The 21,874-nt window shown below is 50.0% G+C and overlaps 2 protein-coding genes across 18 annotated transcripts in view; one reads left to right on the forward strand and one right to left on the reverse strand.

Annotated features, from left to right (window-relative positions):
- SCMH1 (Scm polycomb group protein homolog 1) overlaps positions 1-4,596 on the forward strand; it is a 63,191-nt gene extending 58,595 nt beyond the window's left edge. For 7 of the 16 annotated variants that reach the window (XM_086863811.1, XM_086863819.1, XM_086863816.1 and 4 more), the window contains one exon: positions 645-2,755. In XM_086863811.1, the coding sequence (XP_086719937.1) occupies positions 645-770 (126 nt within the window). In that variant the 3' untranslated portion in view covers positions 771-2,755. Of the gene's footprint in view, positions 1-644 lie in introns of all 16 variants that reach the window. The other 9 variants (XM_086863809.1, XM_086863813.1, XM_086863822.1 and 6 more) reach the window with 2 other exon arrangements.
- CTPS1 (CTP synthase 1) lies at positions 3,638-20,083 on the reverse strand. 2 transcript variants are annotated; one of them, XM_086863823.1, is made up of 19 exons: positions 19,909-20,083; positions 19,506-19,682; positions 18,978-19,148; positions 18,260-18,360; positions 16,719-16,835; positions 16,022-16,105; positions 15,705-15,785; positions 13,954-14,105; positions 12,303-12,435; positions 10,914-11,002; positions 9,994-10,088; positions 9,415-9,477; positions 8,594-8,637; positions 7,773-7,869; positions 7,475-7,530; positions 7,284-7,380; positions 6,874-7,018; positions 5,816-5,906; positions 3,638-5,104 (listed from the first exon to the last, which is right to left on the reverse strand). In XM_086863823.1, the coding sequence occupies exons 1-18, from the start codon at positions 20,009-20,011 to the stop codon at positions 5,822-5,824; spliced, it is 1,890 nt and encodes a 629-aa protein (XP_086719949.1). In that variant the 5' UTR covers positions 20,012-20,083; the 3' UTR covers positions 3,638-5,104; positions 5,816-5,821. The 2 variants fall into 2 exon arrangements, with proteins under 2 accessions (XP_086719949.1, XP_086719950.1); XM_086863824.1 differs by having other exon boundaries at positions 16,719-17,048; positions 18,080-18,360; positions 19,909-20,009.
- Positions 20,084-21,874: the final 1,791 nt, after the last annotated feature.

Raw genomic sequence — 21,874 nt, forward strand, 5'->3', positions numbered from 1 at the left:
AGTGAAACCTCCCTTGCCCTTCCTCCCCACCTCCCTCAGGAAGTGCTGGGAATGGCTCCTGGATGTTGATCAGCCAGCAGAATTCCCATCACTCACATGGCTCAGCAGGGTGGGTGTGCTGTCCACACTGGGATGTCCATACTGGGATATCCATACTGGGGTGTCCATACTGGGGTGTCCATACTGGGATATCCATACTGGCTGTCCCTACTGGGGTGTCCATACTGGGATGTCCATCCTGGGATATCCATACTGGGATGTCCCTACTGGGATGTCACTGCTGGGGTGTCCATACTGGGATGTCCCTACTGGAATGTCCACACTGGGATGTCCATACTGGGATGTCCATACTGCTGTCCATACTGGGATATCCATACTGAGATATCCATACTGGGATGTCCATACTGGGGTGTCCATACTGGGATATCCATACTGGGATATCCGTACTGGGATGTCCATACTGGGGTGTCCATACTGGGATATCCATACTGGGATATCCATACTGGGGTGTCCATACTGGGATATCCATACTGGGATGTCCCTACTGGGGTGTCCATACTGGGATGCTGCTGAGCAGGGCTCTCACACCCAGCCCTGCTGTTGCATTTTGGTGCCATCACAAGCAGTGCCCTTCATCCCTGCAGGAGATCGACGGGAAAGCCCTGCTCTTGCTGCGGAGTGACATGATGATGAAGTACATGGGGCTGAAGCTGGGGCCAGCCCTGAAGCTCACTTACCACATCGACAAGCTAAAGCAAGGCAAGTTCTGAGAGGACTGCTGGCCGGATGGATCCTGGAAGCTCCCGGCTGTCCCCACCCGCGCTCACCTGCCGACAGGTTCGCATGCACACACCCCTTCTGCCGCCGCCGGACACTCCCGTGCCCCCGGGCCCGGCCAGGAGGAGCCGGGCACAGCTGGGCTTTGCCCCAGACTCGAGCTGTGGGTGTTGGAGCGTCCCTTGCCAGCTCTCCTCCCTGGGCTCACGGTGCTGCTCCCCCGGCTGGAGCAGCGCTGCAGGCGGTGCCCGTGGGGACCGGGTGTTTGCCTCGGCTCCTCCTGCTCCAGCCGTGCCTGCTGGGGCAGGCCCTGGGCACTGAGCCTGCCCAGCCTCGAGGGGCTCGGTGCCCCCAGTCTGCCCTCAGCCCTGTGCCACCACGGCGAGCTCGGAGCTCGGAGCAGCCAGCCCCGTCCTCCACACTGGGGGAGCCCATGCGCCCGGCTCTGCCTGCCCCCAGCTCCTGCCCCGGCCCCAGCCGGGCACACCGGGCCAGCCGTGGAAGGTTTCACGTTTATTCCAGGCTGGGGAGGCCGTGTGGGAGCGTGGAGCGAGCTGGGAGAGCTGAGGAGTGGGACTGACCTGGCATGGCCCTGGGCTGGTGTTGGACACTGCCTGGATGCTGCAAGACTCGGCTGATCCTTCCCACCTATTTTTTTTTTTAATTTTGGTGGTTTGGGTTTTTTTGGAAGTTTTTTTTTTACTAAGGAGTTGTCTGTTTGAAACAATGAGATGATTTTTCTACCTGTGTTGAACTTACAGCTCTTGGTGATTTTTAGCCAGAGCTGCTAAGGTTTGTCTTCCCAGGGGCCCTCCTGCTCCTCTAGAGTTTTGGTCTGTCCCTGCTCAGCGTGTGCGAGGTTTTGGGTCTGGTCTTTGCCCTTCCCGAGGCACCTGTTGGTCTCAGGCAGTTTAATGTATTTATTTTTGATGGCACTTGAGCGGTTCCCGTGGTCCCAGACACGTTTCTGCAGCTGCAGAGGAATGTTGGGAGCAGAGCCAGCAGCTGTGCCCTGGACAGCAGCTGCAGCTCGGGGCTGCCCAGAGCATCACCAGCACCAGCCTGGCCTGAGCTGGGACAGGACAGGGCTGTCCCCAGTGTGTGCCCACACACACACACACACACACACACACACACACACGCTTCCTCTGCAGTGACCAAAGGGCTGGGACAGAATCTCCACTCCAAGCACTTCCTTCTCCTGTCCTCAGCTCACCCCCTCCCCTGCAGCCTCGAGGGCCTGGCCAGCAGCAGGACGTGGTGACCAACCCTCCAGGCTCTTGCACTGAGTCAGGTTTACCCCTAAGGGGCAAAGTTGCAAAAAAAAAAAAAAAATTTAAAAAAATACCCCAAACCGCAAAGTAATAAAAAGGCAAATGGCTTTTTGTCCTACAGCGCAGCCTGTGCTGCTGGCCTGGGGCTGGGGGCTCTGGCTGCTCAGAGCCCCTCATTGAGCACAGCCTGGGGCTGGGGGCTCTGGCTGCTCACAGAGCCCCTCACTCACAGCACAGCCCAGTGCTGGGGGCTCTGGCTGCTCAGAGCCCCTCACTCACAGCACAGCCTGGGGCTGGGGGCTCTGGCTGCTCACAGAGCCCCTCATTGAGCACAGCCCAGTGCTGGGGGCTCTGGCTGCTCACAGAGCCCCTCACTCACAGCACAGCCTGGGGCTGGGGGCTCTGGCTGCTCACAGAGCCCCTCACTCACAGCACAGCCCAGTGCTGGGGGCTCTGGCTGCTCAGAGCCCCTCATTGAGCACAGCCTGGGGCTGGGGGCTCTGGCTGCTCACAGAGCCCCTCACTCACAGCACAGGCTGGGGCTGGGGGCTCTGGCTGCTCAGAGCCCCTCACTCACAGCACAGCCCCAGAGCCCCCAGGCTGAGCCGGCCCCGCTGCAGCCAGGCCCCGGCAGGGTCAGCCAGTGCTTTCCTCTGCACTTATTTTACGTTGATTTGTTTATAAATAAAAGGATACCAAGTTCCTCTCTGCTGTTTGTGCACTGAGCTGGGGCTGAGCCCTGGCTGGGGGGAGCACAGGGATGGGCAGTGGGCACTGCCCCGGGACTGAGCCCTGGAGTGACCCCCAGGCACAGCAGCTCAAGGTGGGCACCAAGCAGAGCTCCTCATCCCACTGAGGTGCAGCAGCCCAGCTCCAGCAGGCCCAGGGCTGCTGTGAGACCAGCAAACCCTGGGGTTGGACAGCAGGAACAGCCCAGTCCTGCCTGGGCTGGGCACCTGGGGGTGCTGAGGCCTGGCCCTGGTCCCAGTTCTCCTCTCCCATGAGGAGCTGGAAGTTGGGAGCAGCCAGGGCCCAGCAGGGAGCAGGGGACAGCCCAGCCCCAGTGCTGGAGGGTCAAAGGGGACAGCACTTCCCTCTCCTCACAGGCAGTGGGGACAGGAAGCACTCAGGAGCTCCCAGGACTTGTCCCAGGGGGGCTGTTCTGAACCCAGAGCCAGGGTTCTCTCTCTGGGGAGAGCAGTGGTGGCAGTGACAGCCCCACATCACCCCAGGGATACAGCTCTGACCATGGGCCTGGTCCTGCACATCCTGCACCAAGAAACACTCCCAGCTGTGGGGAAGGGGGGTGGGACAAACCCCTCTGGGGCAGCTCAAAGCCCCTGGAACCATTTTCTGCCCTGCAAAGCCTGCAGGCTCAGCCCAGCTTCCCCAGGTTTCCCCACTGCTGGAAGGAAGCTCTGTAACTTCAGACTTTGGAGCTGTGTCTAAACCCTCTGAATGCAGCTCACAAGTTTTTGCTTGCTTAGAGATGATGGATTCAGGATTGGGCAGTTTGTTTTGTGCTCCAGTCATTTCCTTCCCTCACAGCAGGCAGGAACAGAACAAGCTCAGGACTCCTTACACAATTTGTTAAAAATGAGCATTTAATGACAGAGTCAGTTGCACAGTTTAGCCCAAAACAAACATTTCAGAATTAAAAAACACAGGATCTCATCGTGCCCCAGGAGCAGCCAGGCCAGGGCAAGACTGGGCAGTAGCAGAGCACTGCAACTCCGTAATTCCTGCACAACAGCTGGAATTGTCACACCAGGAATGCTCCAAGCTCTCCAGGCTCACAGCAGCTTCACAGGGAATATCTAAAACTGAGGACTAAAGCAAGGGGGGGCTGGGGACATCACTGAGGAGAGACAGGACAGGGTTTGGTTCCAGGGCTCAGCCAGGGCTGACCGTGCTCTCCCCTCAAACTCCAGGGAGCTGCTGAAGTCTGAGTGTGCAAAATCACAGACAGACAGACAGACTGACCTCCTTCCTTTCCTCAGTCACCAAAGGCCACACAGGCTGTTCCATGGCAGCAGCTCAGCCCCCTCAGCACTGCCCACCACCCAAGGCAGGCAGCAGAGGGGAGGGTGAGCAGGAACAGCCCCTGGGAACCGCAGGAGCACAGCACACGCAAACCCAGCGTGGACAAAAAGGCAACAAAAGGCTCCACTTCAAATCCATGAAAAAGCACCAGGAGCTGCTGTGCCCCAGGCCAGGGACACAGCTCAAGGCAGCAGTGGAAGTGGTTCAGTGGTTCTCTCTGTTCTCACCTCCCCCTTGATGCAAGGGGTCGGAGTTTCCCAGCTCCAGGAGCGCTGGCACAGCGAGGGCTCACAGGACCCCTCGGGTCAGGGTTTCCCTGGCAGCCTCCTCCTCCTGCTCCCCCAACCTGATCCCAGTTAATCACATCCCTGCAGTGACACAGAGTTCCAGAGTAACACTGTGCCAGGAAGATCTTCCTGGCTACAAATCCATAATGGCAATGAATGCACCAAGAGCACCGGTGCCAAAGGTTTGCAAATGCTACTGAAAAAAAAAAAATAAACCAAAAATCATCCCTTTTCCCTGAAAAAAAATAAAAAACCCAAACCAAGAAGGCTGCATGAAGCTGCCCAGCTCAGACACTAAGCCAGCCCCCAAATCTTGTGCCATCCATAATTTCATCAGTAAGTAAAGACTGAGGAGGAGCAAGAAGACTGGAGAAAGCAACTCCAGTGTCAGTGTCCAAGCGCCCGAGCACTCCCTGCACTGGGAAGGATGTGTGCCATGGCATTCCCCTCAACACAGCAAATCCCACACCCCAGTTTGCTTTGCCCTCCAAGCTGGTGCAACTGAAGGAAGTCTGAGGGGCCTCTGGTTGCTCTCCTCCACAGATAACCAAGATCTATATAGGAAATAAAGGAAGGACAGAAGAGCTGAGGAAGAGATAGGATCTCAGAATGAAAATTATAAACCCGTAAGTTAGGAAAGCCCAAAGCTGAGGGTGTTGAAGCTACTGCTGTAAGAACACCTGGAAAACCTAATGGAGACTCCTCTCTGCAGCAAGGACACACCTGGAGAGGGAGAGAGAAAAGGAGCAGGAATTACTGACAGGGAAGAGCCACAGGCTGCAACTGCACAGCACTGGAGGCAGAGTCTGACAGCAGGCCCTGGCACTCAGCAGTGGAGCCCAGAGCTGTGTGCAGGTGCTGCTCAGCTCCTGCAGAGCCCCCACACACACCAGGGCAGGGGCAGGTGTCACATCCATGATGCACAGAGGGAGAATGCAAATTTCAAGTGTGCCTGTTCTGCTGGTGCAGTCTGAGTGCCAGGTTTTAGGATGTGTACATCCAGTTTTCACATCCCTGTAACACCTGCAGCCCTCACAGACCAGAGGCTGAGCCCTGGGTCTGACAGGAACTGCTGTCCCAGGAAATGGACACAATGGATACTTCCAAGATGTTCTTTAATGGTGAGGGACTGCAAAATATTGAATTTCCTAAACCCAGGAAGCCATTGTTCAGCTCTGCCCCCATTTTCAGGAGTGTGTGCTCCACTGGTGCTTTTACCTGAATCCAACCCTGAATTCCCCTGTGTGTATTTGTATTTTATTGTGTGTCACTTTGCTCAGGGGACAGCCAACCCCAGCTGTTACACACCACCCACATCACCTCATGGCGTGCCAGCTTTCTACCAAATAATGCAGAAATCAGATGCCAGGAGCAAAGACTGGGCAAGAGGGTTTTTTTTTCCAAAAGGAAGATGCTGAGATCATTAAACATTACCAGGAATCAGTCATGATTTGCTGAAGGGAACTTCAGCTCTGTTATCTCCAGGTCAGGAGAGCTGCTGCCACTGCGGTCACTGTAGGTGTCCCTGCAGGATAAAAGATTTGGGGTTAGGGAGCACAAGTGCTTTAAGGACTGATAATTAAGGTGCTTTAAGGACTGATAATTAACGTGGGATGCTGCAGCCCAGGGAAAAGTTTGGCTCCTCTGCTGGCAAGGAGCCATTTCAAACTCAAATGTGCAAAAGCAGAGAACTGAAATATCCCTCAACCCTTGGAGGAATTGAAATGAGAGTCCCTCACACACAAAACTCTTCTGGACCACACCTGAGCACTGCTCAGGAATCCCATGATGCAGCTGCACTGCAGCTCAACCCCCAAAGCCAACACTTCCCTTCTGGCTTTGCATTTCCCTGGGTTTGGTACAGGCACTGCTAATCCTCCTCTGCATTCACTCTGGGTTTTGTTTAGTGCCTGTCAGCACTCAGCAACCCCTCGGTGTTCTCTAGGGGGAGGAGAACAGGTCAGGACCAATTGGTTGTTAATTGTTGCTCAGTCCCAAGTGCCAAACAGAACTGCAGGCACTGGGGAAAAGCAGCACCAAGTGACTGCACCATTAAATCCACCCAAAACACCACTTGCTTTGCAAAGTGAAACAAAGAAAGCTGAAGTCACCAGGGGAAAAAAATGAGGCTGCAACCACCAGGGCCTGTTCTTTAAACCAGAACAAGTTTCTTATGGACCAGCCTGTAAGTGGGACTTGTCTGAGCAATGTAGGGAAAAACCCATGAGGTCTCCAGTCATGTAAAAGAGCAGGCCCAGCCTCAGTTTCCCCAAAGACCCTGTCTGACAGCCAAGGCTGCAGATCTCCCCCTGAAGCCAGGGCCACTCTGCAGGCCTGTGACCCCACAATCAGCCTCAACACACCAGAGCTTTCAAAAGAAGAGGGGAAAGAAGGGGTGGTGCAATACCAAGTTACCCCCAGGAACTCTGCACCAAGAGGATGCTCCAAGGCTGTCCTGTGACAGCTCTGACTGGGCTCTGTCTTCAACCCACCTGGGGGAGAGCCTGCAGCCCTTCTGCAGGTAGTGGGTGAGTCTCCCTGAAGATGCCAGGAGGAGCCCAAAGTATGGGGGTGATGGCTTGATGGGCCTGGAGAGGAACTCAGGGTGATACTGGACACCAACGAAGAAAGGATGCTCTGAGAGGAACAAACAAAACATTCACATCAAGTCTCTCAAGCTGAGCTGCAGGTGAAATCCTGATTATGCTGATGATGGGGAAGTATAATGTCCATGCCTTTTGTTCATAAATGCAGAGGGACATGGGATTTTATTTTTACCATTACTTTATGGATGGAATCATTCTGAGACAGTCTGAATGGCTCCCACATGAAAACCTGCTCCATTACCCTCTACCTTCCCTTGTCCATCCCACACCCACAAACCAACTGCTTAAGGACTCACCTTCCAGCTCAACCACTTCCATCCTCTCTCCCTCCTCATCCTGCCCCACAAACTTCAGACCTTGCTCTTCAAAATACTTTTTCAGTTCTGGATTGACCTAGAAAACCAGAAGCAAGACAAACCATGATCTCCTGTGTAATCCTGTCTCTGGATTACACAGGAAAGCTCAATACCTACATGAGCATTTTTACCTCAAATCTGTGTCTGTGTCTCTCTTCCAAGAAATCATGATCTCCATACAGCTTCCCTGCAGCAGAAGCAAGATGTTCCTTAGAGCAGTGATCACAGCTTTTAACACATTCATTTGATCTGCATCCTTCAGAATCTGCCACTTCTGGAGGGGATCAAACTCCCTGATCCCCATTCCCCACCAGAATGTGAACACCCATTCAAGAATGCTTCCACATTCCCAGGTCTCACTTCCCCATCCCACCATACATGCAAGCCATTCCCAGGAAACATTTCCAGAAGAGGGAAGAAGGGCCTTACTCATGATTGAATTCTTGGTTTGGAACAGTGTCCTTCTCTTGCCAAGCCTCATTGTCCCACCCATCTGCCCAGGATTATGTTCTGGCATGTCTATGACCTGTGGAAAGAATTCAGAGGGAGGTGAGAATCAGGGAGGAATAACAGGCAGACTCTGACACATTAAAGGAAAAATATCCCACCAGTATCCATGCAAAAATCCAAGGAAAGCAGCCCAAGGAACTCTGTCTTGGCAACACAGACCAACAGAACTAGGTGAGCCGGCTGAGCTGTTCAGTACATTTGGGAGGTTTGTGGATATTCAGGGAACTCCCCCATAGGAAATGGCCTCAGTCAGAGTTTACACAGACTGCACACACCAGTACTGTGCTGTTTACTGAATTGTATGTTAAACAAGCAAGCAAATTGAGGGAAACAAAACCCCCAAATCAGAATTGCTTGCTCTTTGATAAATAACACCATAGCTGGTTTTTGTTAACTTCCTCACTTTGAGTAGTATTTTAAATTATAACAGAATTAAAAAAGCATTTTAAATTATAGCAGAAGCCAATCATTATATGGTGGACCCTGGACCAGAAACACAGAGCCTCCCACAAATGTTCCCAGCAATTCAGGTCTGTCTGTAGCTATCACACAACAGATCAAGTTGGAAGGGACTTTAAAGCTCATCCCACCCCTACCATGGCAGAGACACCTTCCAGTGTCCCAGGCTGGCCTTGGACACCCTGAGGGATCCAGGGGCAGCCACAGTTTCTCCTGGCAGTCATGCCCAGGGATGTGCAGAGTCTAGTAAGGATATCACAAGCAAATCACCATAAACTCACCACTGGATGAGAAGTTTTGGGGTCAAACTCTGTTGAGTTCGCATCTGCAATGTAAGGTTCAGCAATCAAACACCCTCACACCGTGGCATCACCTACAGGACCTTCCCCAGGGCTGCTCCTCATCCCCAGCTGTGCTGAGCCCCCCTCAGGCACACAACACCCCAGGCAGCAGGAACAGGGCTGGCAGCACTGTTTGGTATCAGTTTTGAAGGCTGCAGTCTTAGGACAACCCAGGAAAAACACACATTCAACAGCTTCAAACACAGAAACAAAGGCAGGGAAGGGGGAAAGGAGCAGAGTGGTCTCAGAAAGACCTTTTTCCCCACCCTCACTACTGGAGAGAAGCAAGAGTCAGGCTGAGAACTCAATTTAGCACTCTGAAGGGAGTGTGTCCACAGGGATCTGCTCAATTTGAGCAGTGGGGCTCACAAGCCCCACTCACTGAAGGAGCTGTAGCTGCTGGCTGGCTGAACTGCTTTTTGGGCTTCATTCCCACTGCCTGCAGCAGGAATTTGGGATGCCCAGCACACACAGGCCACCAGGGTGTTTCATTCAGGAGCTAAGAACCTCATGTTGAGCAGTAGGAAGCTTTCTGTCATTATAAGCATGACTTATTCCATTGAGTTTTATTTAAACAGGATTAAGAAATTGCTCTTTTTACTTGGAATTAGCAAAAGAGACAGGGATTTTTACAGGTCTAGGTAAAAAAAATTAAATCTACCTATGAAAAATTTTAAATCACAGGTATCTAAAAAAAACCACAGGCACTACTCAAGGAACCCAAGAAATGACCCAAAGCAGGAAGGGTTTTGTGCCATTACCTTGCCAACCAAGGACACTGCGAGCAAACTCCACCACCGCCAACTGCATTCCCAAACAGACTCCTGTGGAAAGGAAGGCAGGACATGGATCAGGGCAGGACAAGGACCTCTGAGCCCATGTTGCAAAGCACACACACCTTCACAGAGTGTCCTGAGTCAGAGGAAAACCCGGATGAGGCAGATTTTTGACTGGAATTTAGGGTCTGTGGTCCTGACAAGCTTTACTTCACTCCCTTTCCCATCCCCTCTGCTCACACACCAGTTCAGTTTCTCACCACAGACACCTGACTGAAATGCAGTCAGGTATTCTCAGCACAGCCTGATCTGAAACATCCCCAGACTGCTAAACCCTCATTACAGACTCCTTGTCAGCACATCCCAGCCAACTCTGACAACTCCAGAGCTCAGCAGGGATGAGGCTGCAACCCCAGCTCAGCTGAGCACAGATCTGTGCCCTCCTCAGACAGCTGCCTGCAAACCTGCTCACCCCAGACACCAGTGAAAATCAGGGCAGCTCCTGCTGCAGGTTCAGCCTCCTTTCCTTTGCTTTACTTCGTATGGATGAAACATGTTTCTCACCTAAGAAGGGTTTTTTCTGTTTCCTTGCCCAGGAAATAGCTTGAATTTTGCCTTCTGTCCCTCGGACACCAAATCCACCAGGAACCAGAACTCCGCTGCATGAGGATGAAATGATTCCATCAGCGTGGCTGCCCCAAACCACACACCCACAGATCACCCCCCAACAAAATCTCAGGCTTGCAGGACCTCCCCCCTGAAAAAGGCTCTGAAGGAGGCAAGGCCTGGCTGTAGCACTTGAGCTGTCACATAAAGCAGAATTTACAGGGAAATATTTTATAAATGCCAGTTTTACCTTCCCAAAGAGATCCCAAATATACTGCAGGGTACCATACTGCAATGGTTCATGCTGTGGGACTCACACACCCAGCACCAGAGGTTTGCACACACATCCCCCAGCCTGGCCCACGCTGAGGAAGCTGTACACCACACTGCAGTGTCAGGCTGTCCCAACACCAAACTCTGCAGGAGGTTCTTTCTTCTGATCTCACTCCAACCCCGCAGCCCTGAGGGATAACAGGCCCCACTTGCTCTTGGCTTTGTGCTAACTCCTGGCACTCCTCTGCACACTGAAGCTTCTCCCCCTCTCACTTCATTTCTGACTTGTTACCCCATTTACAGCTCTCATTCTTACTCTGGCTTTAACAGCCTTCACCTCTCCTTTCTCCTGATTTTCTCTCTCTGTTTCCAGCTGATCATGCAGGTGTGCATATCCTCACCAGCACAACCACTTCCCCCACTGCTGCCTTTCACCACCTCCCTCACTAATTCAATAATTCTCCATTTAACAACTTATCCTAAATGCCCCAGAGGCGTTTGGGGCCTTGTCAGAGCGTGCTGAGAACAGCCTCCAGTGAGGCCTTGAATTCCAAAGCTGGTTTATCAGACATTCTCCAAGGAAAGGGACACACAGCAGAACTTACTCAGCACCACAGAGCTTCTGCCACGCCTCGTGGTAGCGCACAGGCTCCTCCTGCAGAGTGTCTGGCTCCAAGTCAGCAGAGTCAATGTACTGGGAAGAAATCCCCAAAAAAACAAAAATAACATTATGAGATATTGCCACTAGAGTGTACAGGACCTCCTGAATTCTCATTAAATTAAGATAGCATCATTTCTCCTGGATTTGTTTCCTAATGAATAAAGTTTATTTCTGGGCTGATTTCCCATCTGTTAGCCAACAGAACTGTTTTCCTCACCACCCTACTCTCAGTGCACAAACAGAACCCATGGTTTCTGTCCTCCCCTCTCTGCAGCTCTGAGACACCGAGCCCCTGAGTAATGTTAAATGTGAGGTGTTCATGCAGCACAGCAAGGTGGGAACATGGGGCTGTGCAGACACAAAGCACCACGCCCAGAGAGCAGAAATAAACACCTCTCTCATCAAATAAACAGCTTCCTCAAGAGGCACTGAGGAAGAAATACGATATGGTGAAACACAGGCTGCTGTAATTAAAGGGTCTTATGACAGTGGAAAAATAAACTCCTTTTTTTTTTCCATTTTCTCATCTCCAGTATTCCAGTACCTCAACTTCTGGATATTCTGTCAGGCTGCTAACCCTTTAAAAGAACCATTGTATCCTTCTTTTCTTTTGTTTTTTTTTTTTTAAGAAGTTGCAAAGCTACCAATCAGCTCTTTGACTAACTCCAGCTACTCAGTTCTTTAGCTTGAGATCCCCGTGCTCACTGCACCTCTGAGCCACTCTGACACAGCTGGGCCAGGGAACACCACAGATGCTTGTGCAGGGTTTGCACTTCACCAGTCTTAACTTGTTTTGCTTACTTTCACCTCTAATGATTTTGGAAGTTGAAAGGAAACCCCCACCTAGATCAGTACAGTTAAAAACACTTATCTCCATGGCTCACTGACACCATGAAACTGCTGGACATTTAGAAGTCTACTGAAATGAAAATAAAATTTCTGGCAATAGGTATGTATTTCACCTCTTCAGAGCATCCAGCTATGACCAAGATGTGCAGCCAAACAAGCATGAAAACCTTAATAAAGCCTGAGGCAGGAGCATCATAAAACCAGAGCAGCACAATGCTGAGCACTGAGGAGTTTCCATCCACTCCAGACAGCTCTCAGGAGAGGCTGGTTTGTTCTGCAGCTGGATTAGGCCTGGTAACAGCAGTTTGAATGCTGTTGTGATCAAAACAGCTCTTTTAAAGCAAGGACAATTTGGATGTTCACTGACTGAATCACTTCTCCCTTTCTGTCTATGGCTTTGTGAAAATCTGAATTAGGATGGGCAGCCCTGTAGGTGGAAGTGGGACTGGGGGAGTTTTTTCCCCAGGTACAGACCCATCCCTACCTTAATGTCAAGTTTGTGGTTGATGGCCAGGGCAGAGTGCTCCAGGGCTTTGATGACAGATGCGTAGGAGTCAGAAAATTTGGTGTATTTGCCCACGAGTGCAATGGAACATGTTTCAAGTAGACGGTCGTACCTAGAGAACACCAGAACACACAGGTTATTCCAGCAGCAGCAGGAGAGGGATGGGAATCACACCCATTCTCCATTCTTCAATTCCATGTTCAGCTTTTCAAGGAACAGCTGTGCTCTCCTGTCTGTCCAACTGAGCTGATGTCTTTGGAAGTGTGACCTTTTATAATAATTATGATTTAGAAACATCAAAGCGAGATCAAAACCAAAACAATGACTGAGGAAAACAGTTGCAGAAAGCCACATATAAATTAACTCATCTCTCCTGATGATGCAAAGCCATTCTGAGCAGATCCAAAGTGCCTTTTCAGGAAGCTGTGTTAGATTCAAAGGCTGCAGTGAACTCCTAGGAGAGGATCAAAGCAGTTTGGCATATGTTTGTACTGCACAGCATCTTCCCACGCTGCTGCTGAGCTCACATCAGCAGCTACAAACACAGAAAGCATTTCTGGAGTCCTGAGGCTGTGCTGCCTACACTTTCCATCCCCAGCACCTGGCAGCACAGAATTCACACCTCATGCCAAGAGTTTGCTTCAAGTTTCTCTCAGAACTGCTAAATACCTTCAGCCCAGCTGGTGACCAAGGGCTTTCCCCACCAAGAGGAAATGTTATTGACAGGGCTGGCTTATGTCAGGCACAGAAATAAAGGAAAGCATCTAGATCTTCAGATTCTACATCTAGATTTTTAGCCTAGATCCTGGAAATTAATTTCTTATAAGAACAAATACATTTAAGGCTTCGGTTGACATTCAAGCCCTTTCTGAAAAGGCTCTATTCACTGTTTCCCCAGGCACATTGAGTCTATTCCTCAAAAGAAAAAAAAAACAGTGCCCAAGAAATCTCAGAACAGGCACCAAACATTTCTCTTACTTGCCTAAAAGCACACTCAGAAATATTATTTATTGGCACTCCTGACACATCCATATAGCTACAAAGGGATCTGAACACTTTGTAATGTTACTGAGAGGTTTTTCAGTAAAAAGGGAGGGCAGAACTGTCCAGCTTTTAATTAATTCAGGCTGGTTTGACTCAGACAGTACACATAAGATGTGTATCCAACATAAGATAAGGATCTCACTAAGTTTATCTCGCAGGATTTTTTATGGGAAAAGGCTGAGGGAATTGGGGTGGTTAAGCCAGAAGAAGAAAAAGCTCCAGAGAGACTTTATGGCAGCTTTCCAATAAGAGGATTTATAAGAAACATGGGGACACTGTTTAGTAGGGTCTGTTGTGCCAGGACAAGTGGTATGGTTTTAATCTAAAAGAGGGGAGATATAAGGATGAAATTTTGTACAATGAGAGTGGTGAGGCAGTGGCACAGGTTGAGGAGATGAGCTGTGGATCCCCCACCTTGGAAATCCAATGTTTCCTTGGAAACATTCAAAGTTTGGATGGGGCTCTGAGCAAAAGGGAAAAAACAACGTGAGCATGTGAGAACACTTGAGGAACAGGAAATAACACTCATCATCTCACACAACCAGTAACAGAAAGCAACCCTGGAGTGTGCTGCAGTGCAGCTCACCTGTCAGCCATCTCCTTCCACTTCATGAGCATCCTCCTGGGCTGCCTCTCGATGGGCAGGTCCAGCCTGTGCCTGAAGTAGTCCACAACTCCCTGCTCCTCTAGCAACAGAGGAACCCGGTAGATAGAGGAGACATCATGAACACAAATGACCTGTTCACAAAATAAGGGTGTCATTAAAACACAGTGCACACAGTACAATCACTTTTACCAAGATATTCAGTGTTCCTGTCTCCAGCAGAAAACCATATGAGCACCTAAACTTCCAGGCAGTAACATGTTGAATAACATAACATATCAGTAAAACTGGTTTCCTTATGCTTGGAAAAGCCATCTTTAGCAGTTCCAAGGCATTGCTGCTCCCTGGAGCCCCTTGGGAAGGGCTCTAACACAATAACCCAGCAGCAGGAGTCAGCTGCCCAGCACATTATGTGAGCAGCACACAGCAAAGTTCAAAGAACACTCCAGAGAGACTCCTGTGATACAGAATCCCAAGTGAAGCTACAGTCAAACTGCCACAGGCACAGCTTCCCCCTCTTCACCAGGGCTCCCAGTCTGAAACCCAGGGAAATCTGTGATTTCCCAATACAGCAACACACTTTACAGGGTGCCCCTCATCAAATTGGGGATTACACAAGTATGAGCAGAGAATTCTAAGGTCAATGAGGAGAAACTACTCACTGAAATAGGAAAAGATGGCTCAGGACAACTGTCACCAGTCCATTAATAATGAATCTGCACTTTAATGATCCAAAACACACAGGTAAAAACCTTTTAAAAATCCTCATTTCTACTGACTCAAGTGAAAGCAGAGTTCAACATTACACCAGTCAAACCTCCTTGACTGCACACATTCCTCTTTTACCCTCGGTGCTGTTTACTTCTCAATCCAAGTGCAAAGCAGTCAAAGCTGCATTAAACTTCCTGGAAACCAAATTATTTTGAATTCCTGGCCAACAAGAGGTAGATATTTTATTGATGACATATCAACATTATTGCCATTATTGCAGATAAGCACAGCAGTGCAGTGCCTGAAATTGCAGGACTGAAGTTTGGTCTTGCTATAGAGCAGATTAATAAAAATTACTTGACAGAAACTAGGATTGTGAAGTTATACTCAAGTCTTTCACAAAAAGACAACATTTTTCGAGCTCCAGCTGGATTGGAAAGTGCTAATACTCAGCCTACATACTTCTGACTATTTTCCAAGGTCCACCTTAGAATGTTTTATGAGTCTCAGTATAGAAAGAATCGTGCAAACATGGAATTTGTGCATATCATAACCTTCAGGTGAAGCAATGCTTCTCCAAAGCACCATTCCAACCTCAGTGTGAAAACTCTCCTCAAGAATTCTTAGGCAGAAGAATAATACTGTGAAAAGAGCTGTGTATGAAGAACAGTCACATACCCTTTAAAACTGATTTTGGGCAATCCTTTCACCTCTAAACACTGGGAAATATCATCCTTCTATTTCACAGAAGGGATGTGGAAGTATAATTAAGGTCAAAACTGATTCAGAAATCACCTTGGATTCCATAGAATTCTCTTACCTTACAAGAAAACCTGGGTGCTGATGCAAAAAGAAATGGTTTAGCAACAGGTCCATGTGTCAGGAAGGGAGGTAAGACAAAGCAGCAAATGAATTATGCAGCTACCAGAACACAGAGCTACAACTGCTGCACTCAGACAAACTCAGCATCTGACAAACAGCTCCAGCATTTACTGCAAGGAAGCACAGACAGCAATCCTTACCTGTTCTGGTTCAACATGACAGAACATGGAAATCTTTTCTTTTACTGAGGTATCCAGTGGAGTGGAGCACCTGCAAACAATCTAACAGAGCAGCAACATCAGGGTTGTGACGCAGAACAGAAATACTCAGGCATTCACAAAACAAACCTCTTAAAGAGCCATCTCTTGTGATTTGAGAAAAAAACCCCACAACTCCATTCCTCTTTCCTTATTTATCACCACTATACAAGAGCTCTCAACTTAAGCATTACTTAGACACGAGTGCTGTTGCAACATGCCAGATTTTTACAATCAAAGCCGTGCAACACAAACCTTACCAGATCTGGGGAGAGCCCGAGACCTCTGAGCTCACGAACACTGTTCTGGGTGGGTTTGGTCTTCTGCTCCCCTGTCGAGCTTGGCTGGGCAGAGAAGAGCAGTTGGTGTATCAGATTGTGATAAGCAGCAAAGATTCAGCAGCCTCATCAGGACTCTCAGCCATCTCCTAAAAATGTTGACTCAATTCTTGGATAATTCACATGAAACTCATGTAAACCCCAGGACTAAAAGCAACAGCAGGAACCCAAGTTCCAATGTGCCCACTGCAGGAAGGAGAGGGACAGGGAGCCTCAGGTTTATCCACTGCTCCCTCCAAACACCTAATACACTTTTTGTATTTCTAATTTTTCTCTGTGAATCACCTGGTCTGGATAGAAGGAGAAAAAGGAAGAACAAAGATTGATCTGCACTCCATAATTATCAATTTGCTCTGTCAAATCCAGTTTGTGCTGCATTTCTGCAACTCCCAAGCTTTTATTACACATTTACAACCCTCTGAAAAGTTCTTGTTCAGTTCCTGTAAGACTTTTTAAATACATAAGCATATAATCTCTGTATCTCTGGCAGAAGTTTATAAATACACAGAAATACAAAAGTAACAGAGATACATCATTTCAGCAATAAAATTTCCTCCTATTTAGGAAATTTTGGACTGAGGAAGAAGCATATTACCACCTCTATGTTTTGGGTCCTTACCTGGGGAACCAGACTGACGTGAATGTTACAGAAATTCTCTCTTTTGGCTTTGAACTGGAACTGGCGGAAGGCCTCGATGAAAGGCATGCTCTCAATGTCACCCACGGTGCCCCCGAGCTGGGAACACACAGACACTGAGCATTAAAGTCACTGCCAAAACAGCACCTGGGGAAGGTGTACACTGAAGACATGAAAATACACATAACAACACACAAACACCTCCCCAGCACATCCCTTTGACTGCCTGAAGGAGCATCAACACCAACACAGCTCCCCCCGAGGGGCAGCTCCCATCTCTGCTCTGGGACAGGGACAGCACCCAGGGAACGGCTGGAGCTGGGCCAGGCCAGGCTCAGGCTGGATTTAGGGCAAGGTTCTTCCCCCAGAGGTGCTGGCACTGCCCAGGCTCCCCAGGGAATGGGCACGGCCCCGAGGCTGCCAGAGCTGCAGGAGCCTTTGGACAGCGCTCCAGGGGTGCCCAGGCTGGGGGTGCTGGGGGGGTCTCTGCAGCATCAAGGATTGGACTCAATAATCCTTGGGGTTCCCTTCAGCTCAGGATATTCTGTGATTGTATTCCACTCAAAGCACCAGGATTTACCAGCTATATGCACTGCTTTCACAGCCTCCAATCTGCTCCAGGTACTATTTCACCTTCATCATTTCCCCACAAAAACAGCTTCCCCTATGAGCAGCTCCTCTCCAGAAACATCAGCTTGACCTCTATTTTCTTTTCAGAGAAAAGACTTAGATGTGAAAATTATGATTTATCAACATTAGGTGGCACCGAGAAGCAAAATTTCTCTTAAATTATAGGAACTATAGAGTGGACACATGCAGAAACAGATACAAGACAATTCCTGGAGCCCCCCAGGCCCTGTCAGAAAGTGCCTCCTTGGTACCTCAGATCTGGGCTTGTGACCCTGGCACAGAAATTGTCACCCAAGCTGCTGGCAGAGTCCAAGTCACCATGACCTGGGCTCAGTGACAAGCTCCCTCTCCTGTGTTAGCATATCCCAGCAGCCAGCTCAGCAGCGTCAGAGCCTTCACCCTCCTCTGCCTCCTTCTGGCAGCAGAACATTCCATGAATGCACTGAAAACTGCCACCACTAACTTGAGCCATTCCCTGTCGCATGTCTGTGCTTGAATTGCCACTTTGAGGAGGAAAAACAACTGTTTCCAGAGGGTTTTCCACCCAGCAGGGAAGAAAAAATTAATTCTGTAAGTTAATTCATAGAATAGCCTGAGCTGGAAGGGATCCACTGAGCCCCTGCACCCTCTGGGGGAAGAACCTTCCCCTGATCTCCAGCCTGAATCTCCCCCTGACACAGCTCCAGCCGTTCCCTGGGGTCCTGTGGGGCTGCTCTCATGAGGCAGGTTGCAATCCAAAAGATTAGAGAAAGTGAAGTTAACAAGGGGAATTTTTAACCCATCCAATACCATGCAAAGTTAAACATTTCTGTAAAGAATTATGCAAAATATGCATATAGATCAGTTTACTGCACACAAGAAACAAAACTACCTGCTTCTTAAAAGTTACAAACCTCAATCACACAAACTTGGGGTTCAATGCCATCTTCATCCACGGGAATCCGTGCCTGCCTCATTACCCATTCCTGGATGGCATCTGTGATGTGGGGAACAACTGGAAAAGAAAGCCAGGCAAGGGTTAAAGCCCCCACAAACGTTTCTCCCTCTTAGCTCAGACTGACAATCACTAGCCAGCCCTTCCCAAAGGGCTTGAGCAGGAATTTGTGTCTTTAAAGAACTATGCATTTTTGAAGTGATTATTCTTGGCTGTGATTTTCAAGTGCTTTGGCAGGAAACAGAACCCTGCCTTAATTTAAACACATGTAAGCAACATTTCCTTTAAGCTGACAGATTCAAGCACAAACTGTTCTTTGCTCTAAGCAGAGAAAGTTACTCTGTTTTTAACCCTCTGTAAAAAAGTCCTCATGTCAACCAGCTGTGGAGAGTGGTTAAAAAGGGAAGGGACTGATGAGACACACACAAATCCTTTGGGGTTTCTAGTGAGTTAACAAAAGCATTAAGCATTTTAAGCAGCTAACAAACAACCCCAAAGTGTATTGGCCTGTTTACATTTATCACTGGCTACATCAGACAGCAGGACCCAAGTCCAGCAGAGTCCCAACACAAGAAGGACGGTGCAGAGCCTCAAGTGAAGATGAAAGGCAAAAGCATCCAGGCAGGACTGAAATACAGAGTGCATTTCTAGGCACCAGGAAAGAAGTTTTGCATCACCTTGGACCGTTTTGCCAAGATAATCTCCCTTCCTCTCCTTGTTAATGACATACTGGTAGATCTTCCCAGTGGTCAGGTTGTTGTCTTTGGTGAGTCGGATATCGAGGAAGCGCTCGTAGTTCCCGAGGTCCAGGTCCACTTCCCCTCCATCATCCAGCACAAACACCTCCCCTGCAGGCACAAACAGGCACAGGCACACTCGTCAGGGCACGTGGAAGAATCCAACACAAGGAAACTCCTTCCCCGACTGCCACAGCGAGCTTAGGAGCGAACAGAACTAAAGGTTCTACAAGCGAGAGGAGCAGAGCTGCGGACTGAGCCCCTGGGGGCAGCAGCCACAACAGGCCAGGCCACATCTGCTGTCCTGCTTTGGGGCAGATTTGGGAGAGAACGCCCGAAGCCCCTCCAGGCAGCCCGCAGCACCGGCAGCGTGACAGGGCAGGAGCAGGCCCAAAGGAGACGATTCAGGGCAAGGCCAGAGAGCGCCGGGCCCGGCAGAGCCCGGCACCGGGCACGACGGGCACTCACCGTGCTCGTACGGCGAGAAGGTGCCCGCGTCGATGTTGATGTAGGGGTCGATCTTGATGGAGGTGACATGCAGCCCGCAGGACTTGAGGATGGTGCCGATGCTGCTGGCGATGATCCCCTTGCCGATGCCCGAGATCACCCCGCCCGTGACCAGGATGTACTTCATCTGCCCCGCGCCTGGACGCGACAGACACCGGCACCTGACATTCCCGCACCACGTTCCCCCTCCGGTCGCTGAGGGCCGGTGCCCTGCCCGCTCCTCCCGCCAGAAATTCCCGCCACCGCCGTGCGGCACCGCCGCCCGTGCGGCACCGCCGCCCGTGCGGCCCCTGCGAGCTCCGCGTGGTCCCGCTCTGCCGCCCCCCCCCAGCGCTGCCCGGATGGTCCCGCCCGCCGCTCTCACCTGGGGCCGCCGGGCGCGCGGACAGCGCGCGCGGGGGGGGAGCGGGCGGGAGGTGCGGAGCGCGCGCGGCGCCGCTCCCGGCCGGCTGGGCTGGGAACCGCATGAGGCCCAGCGGCGCCTCTGCGCATGCGCGGGGCGGGCCGGGGGCGGGGTCACATCAGGGAGAGCCCCGCCCTCTGCCCCGCCCCGTCCCCCTCAGTGCCTCACGGAGAGCGGGAGCGTTCGAACAGCCCCGGAGTGAAGTAGCTTGGGAAAAAAACCTTTAAAACCGTCTCGTGCAACCTATAATCGAACACCTCCTCATCATGTCCTCAAGTGCCACATCCACACCTTTCTTGAACACCTCCAGGGATGGCGGCTCCACCACTGCCCTGAGCAGTCTAGGCCAGGGCTGGACAATCTTTCAGTGAAGAAATTTATTATAAAAAACCCATCCTGTTACTTCAAATAAACAACAGAAAATACCAGGTATTCACTGAGTGACATGTTTGATCCCCTAATATTTTAAACCATTACCTTAGAACAAAACAGGAAACTACTCAATACATTTATTCCTAAAACTGAGGTACTGCATAGCTACGTCCTAAACACACAATAATATCACAGAATCACAGAATGACCAGGTTGGAAGAGACCTTCAAGATCATCGAGTCCAACCCAGCCCTAACACCTCAACTAAACCATGGCACTGAGTGCCACATCCAGTCTTTTATTAAACACATCCAGGGATGGTGACTCCACCACCTCCCCAGGCAGACCATTCCTGTATTTTATCACTCTTTTCATGAAGAACTTTTTCCTAATGTCCAACCTAAATTTCCCTTGGCACAGCTTAAGGCTGTGTCCTCTCTTTGTGTCAGTGCTGTCTGGTGAAGATACCGACCTGATTTCCTCATATTGAACCTGAGCCTGCCCTGGCCCAGCCTGAGGCCGTTCCCTCTCCTGTCCCCGTTCCTGCCCTCTCGGAGGAATCATCTGCTTTCAGAATTAACCTGGCCATGCTCATTTGTTCCTCCACAAGAATTTGTTCTTGTTTTCTGCTGTCCTATGAGTAGCTCCTAAGTGGAAAAATAAAAAGAAACCAAAACCAACATTTCCAGCACCTTTTCTGCAGAATGGTGGTGATGGTGATGGTGATGGTGATGGTGACAATGAGATGGGTGACAGCAGGCAAGGGCTGTGTGTGCTCGGGCTGTCACTGTCACTGCCCGGTGACACATCCTGATAAGGCTGAGCTCTCCCAGGACTGTGCTTAGATATCCCAGCTTTTCCCATTTCCCATTCCATGGGGCACAAGACACGTGTCTTGTCGCTGAATGGAAGTCCATTCTTGTGGAGATGTGTGTAACCTCGATGTGAGCATTAACTTCAGGACACACAAATCCTTTTCTCAGTGCCTCATTAAAGGCCTCTGGGGTTGCACATCCCGTGGTGCTCAGGAGAGAACTGCACTCAGTGGGAGCTATTGTGAACATTAAATGGTGTGGAATAACAGTGACCCAGAAAAGTCAGATCACAAATATCTCAAGTTATGCAAAATTACAGCAGCTTTTTGCAGAAGTGGGTGAAGGTATGTGTGTTTCACCCTTAATTTTGCCCTCAGTAAGCTTTGCCCTCGCAGTGCCTTGTTCTCAGCTCTCAGTAAAATAAAGAGTGAATATTTTCCTTTCAGAAATGTGAAATGAGATGAAATGGATCTGCTCTGTTTATGATGCACAACAAAACAAATTCACTGGAAAGCATTGCTGGGAGGACTGGCATAGATCTGGGGAATGTTAATGTGTCACTGGGATTATGCAAGGAACGAATAGACCGGGATCCTCAAACACTCACTTGAACTTCCTTGTAGGGGCCTATTTGTACAGGAAAAGGCTTATTGTGATGTTACATGTATATAATATTTTACAGCTACAACACCCAGCTGTGCCCATCCCACCACTGGGCAGCACTGCAGAGAAAACACTTT

The sequence above is a fragment of the Cyanistes caeruleus genome, chromosome 26 (genome assembly GCF_971803275.1).
Source record: "Cyanistes caeruleus chromosome 26, bCyaCae1.hap1.1, whole genome shotgun sequence".
In the NCBI taxonomy this organism is placed as follows: Eukaryota; Metazoa; Chordata; class Aves; order Passeriformes; family Paridae; genus Cyanistes; species Cyanistes caeruleus.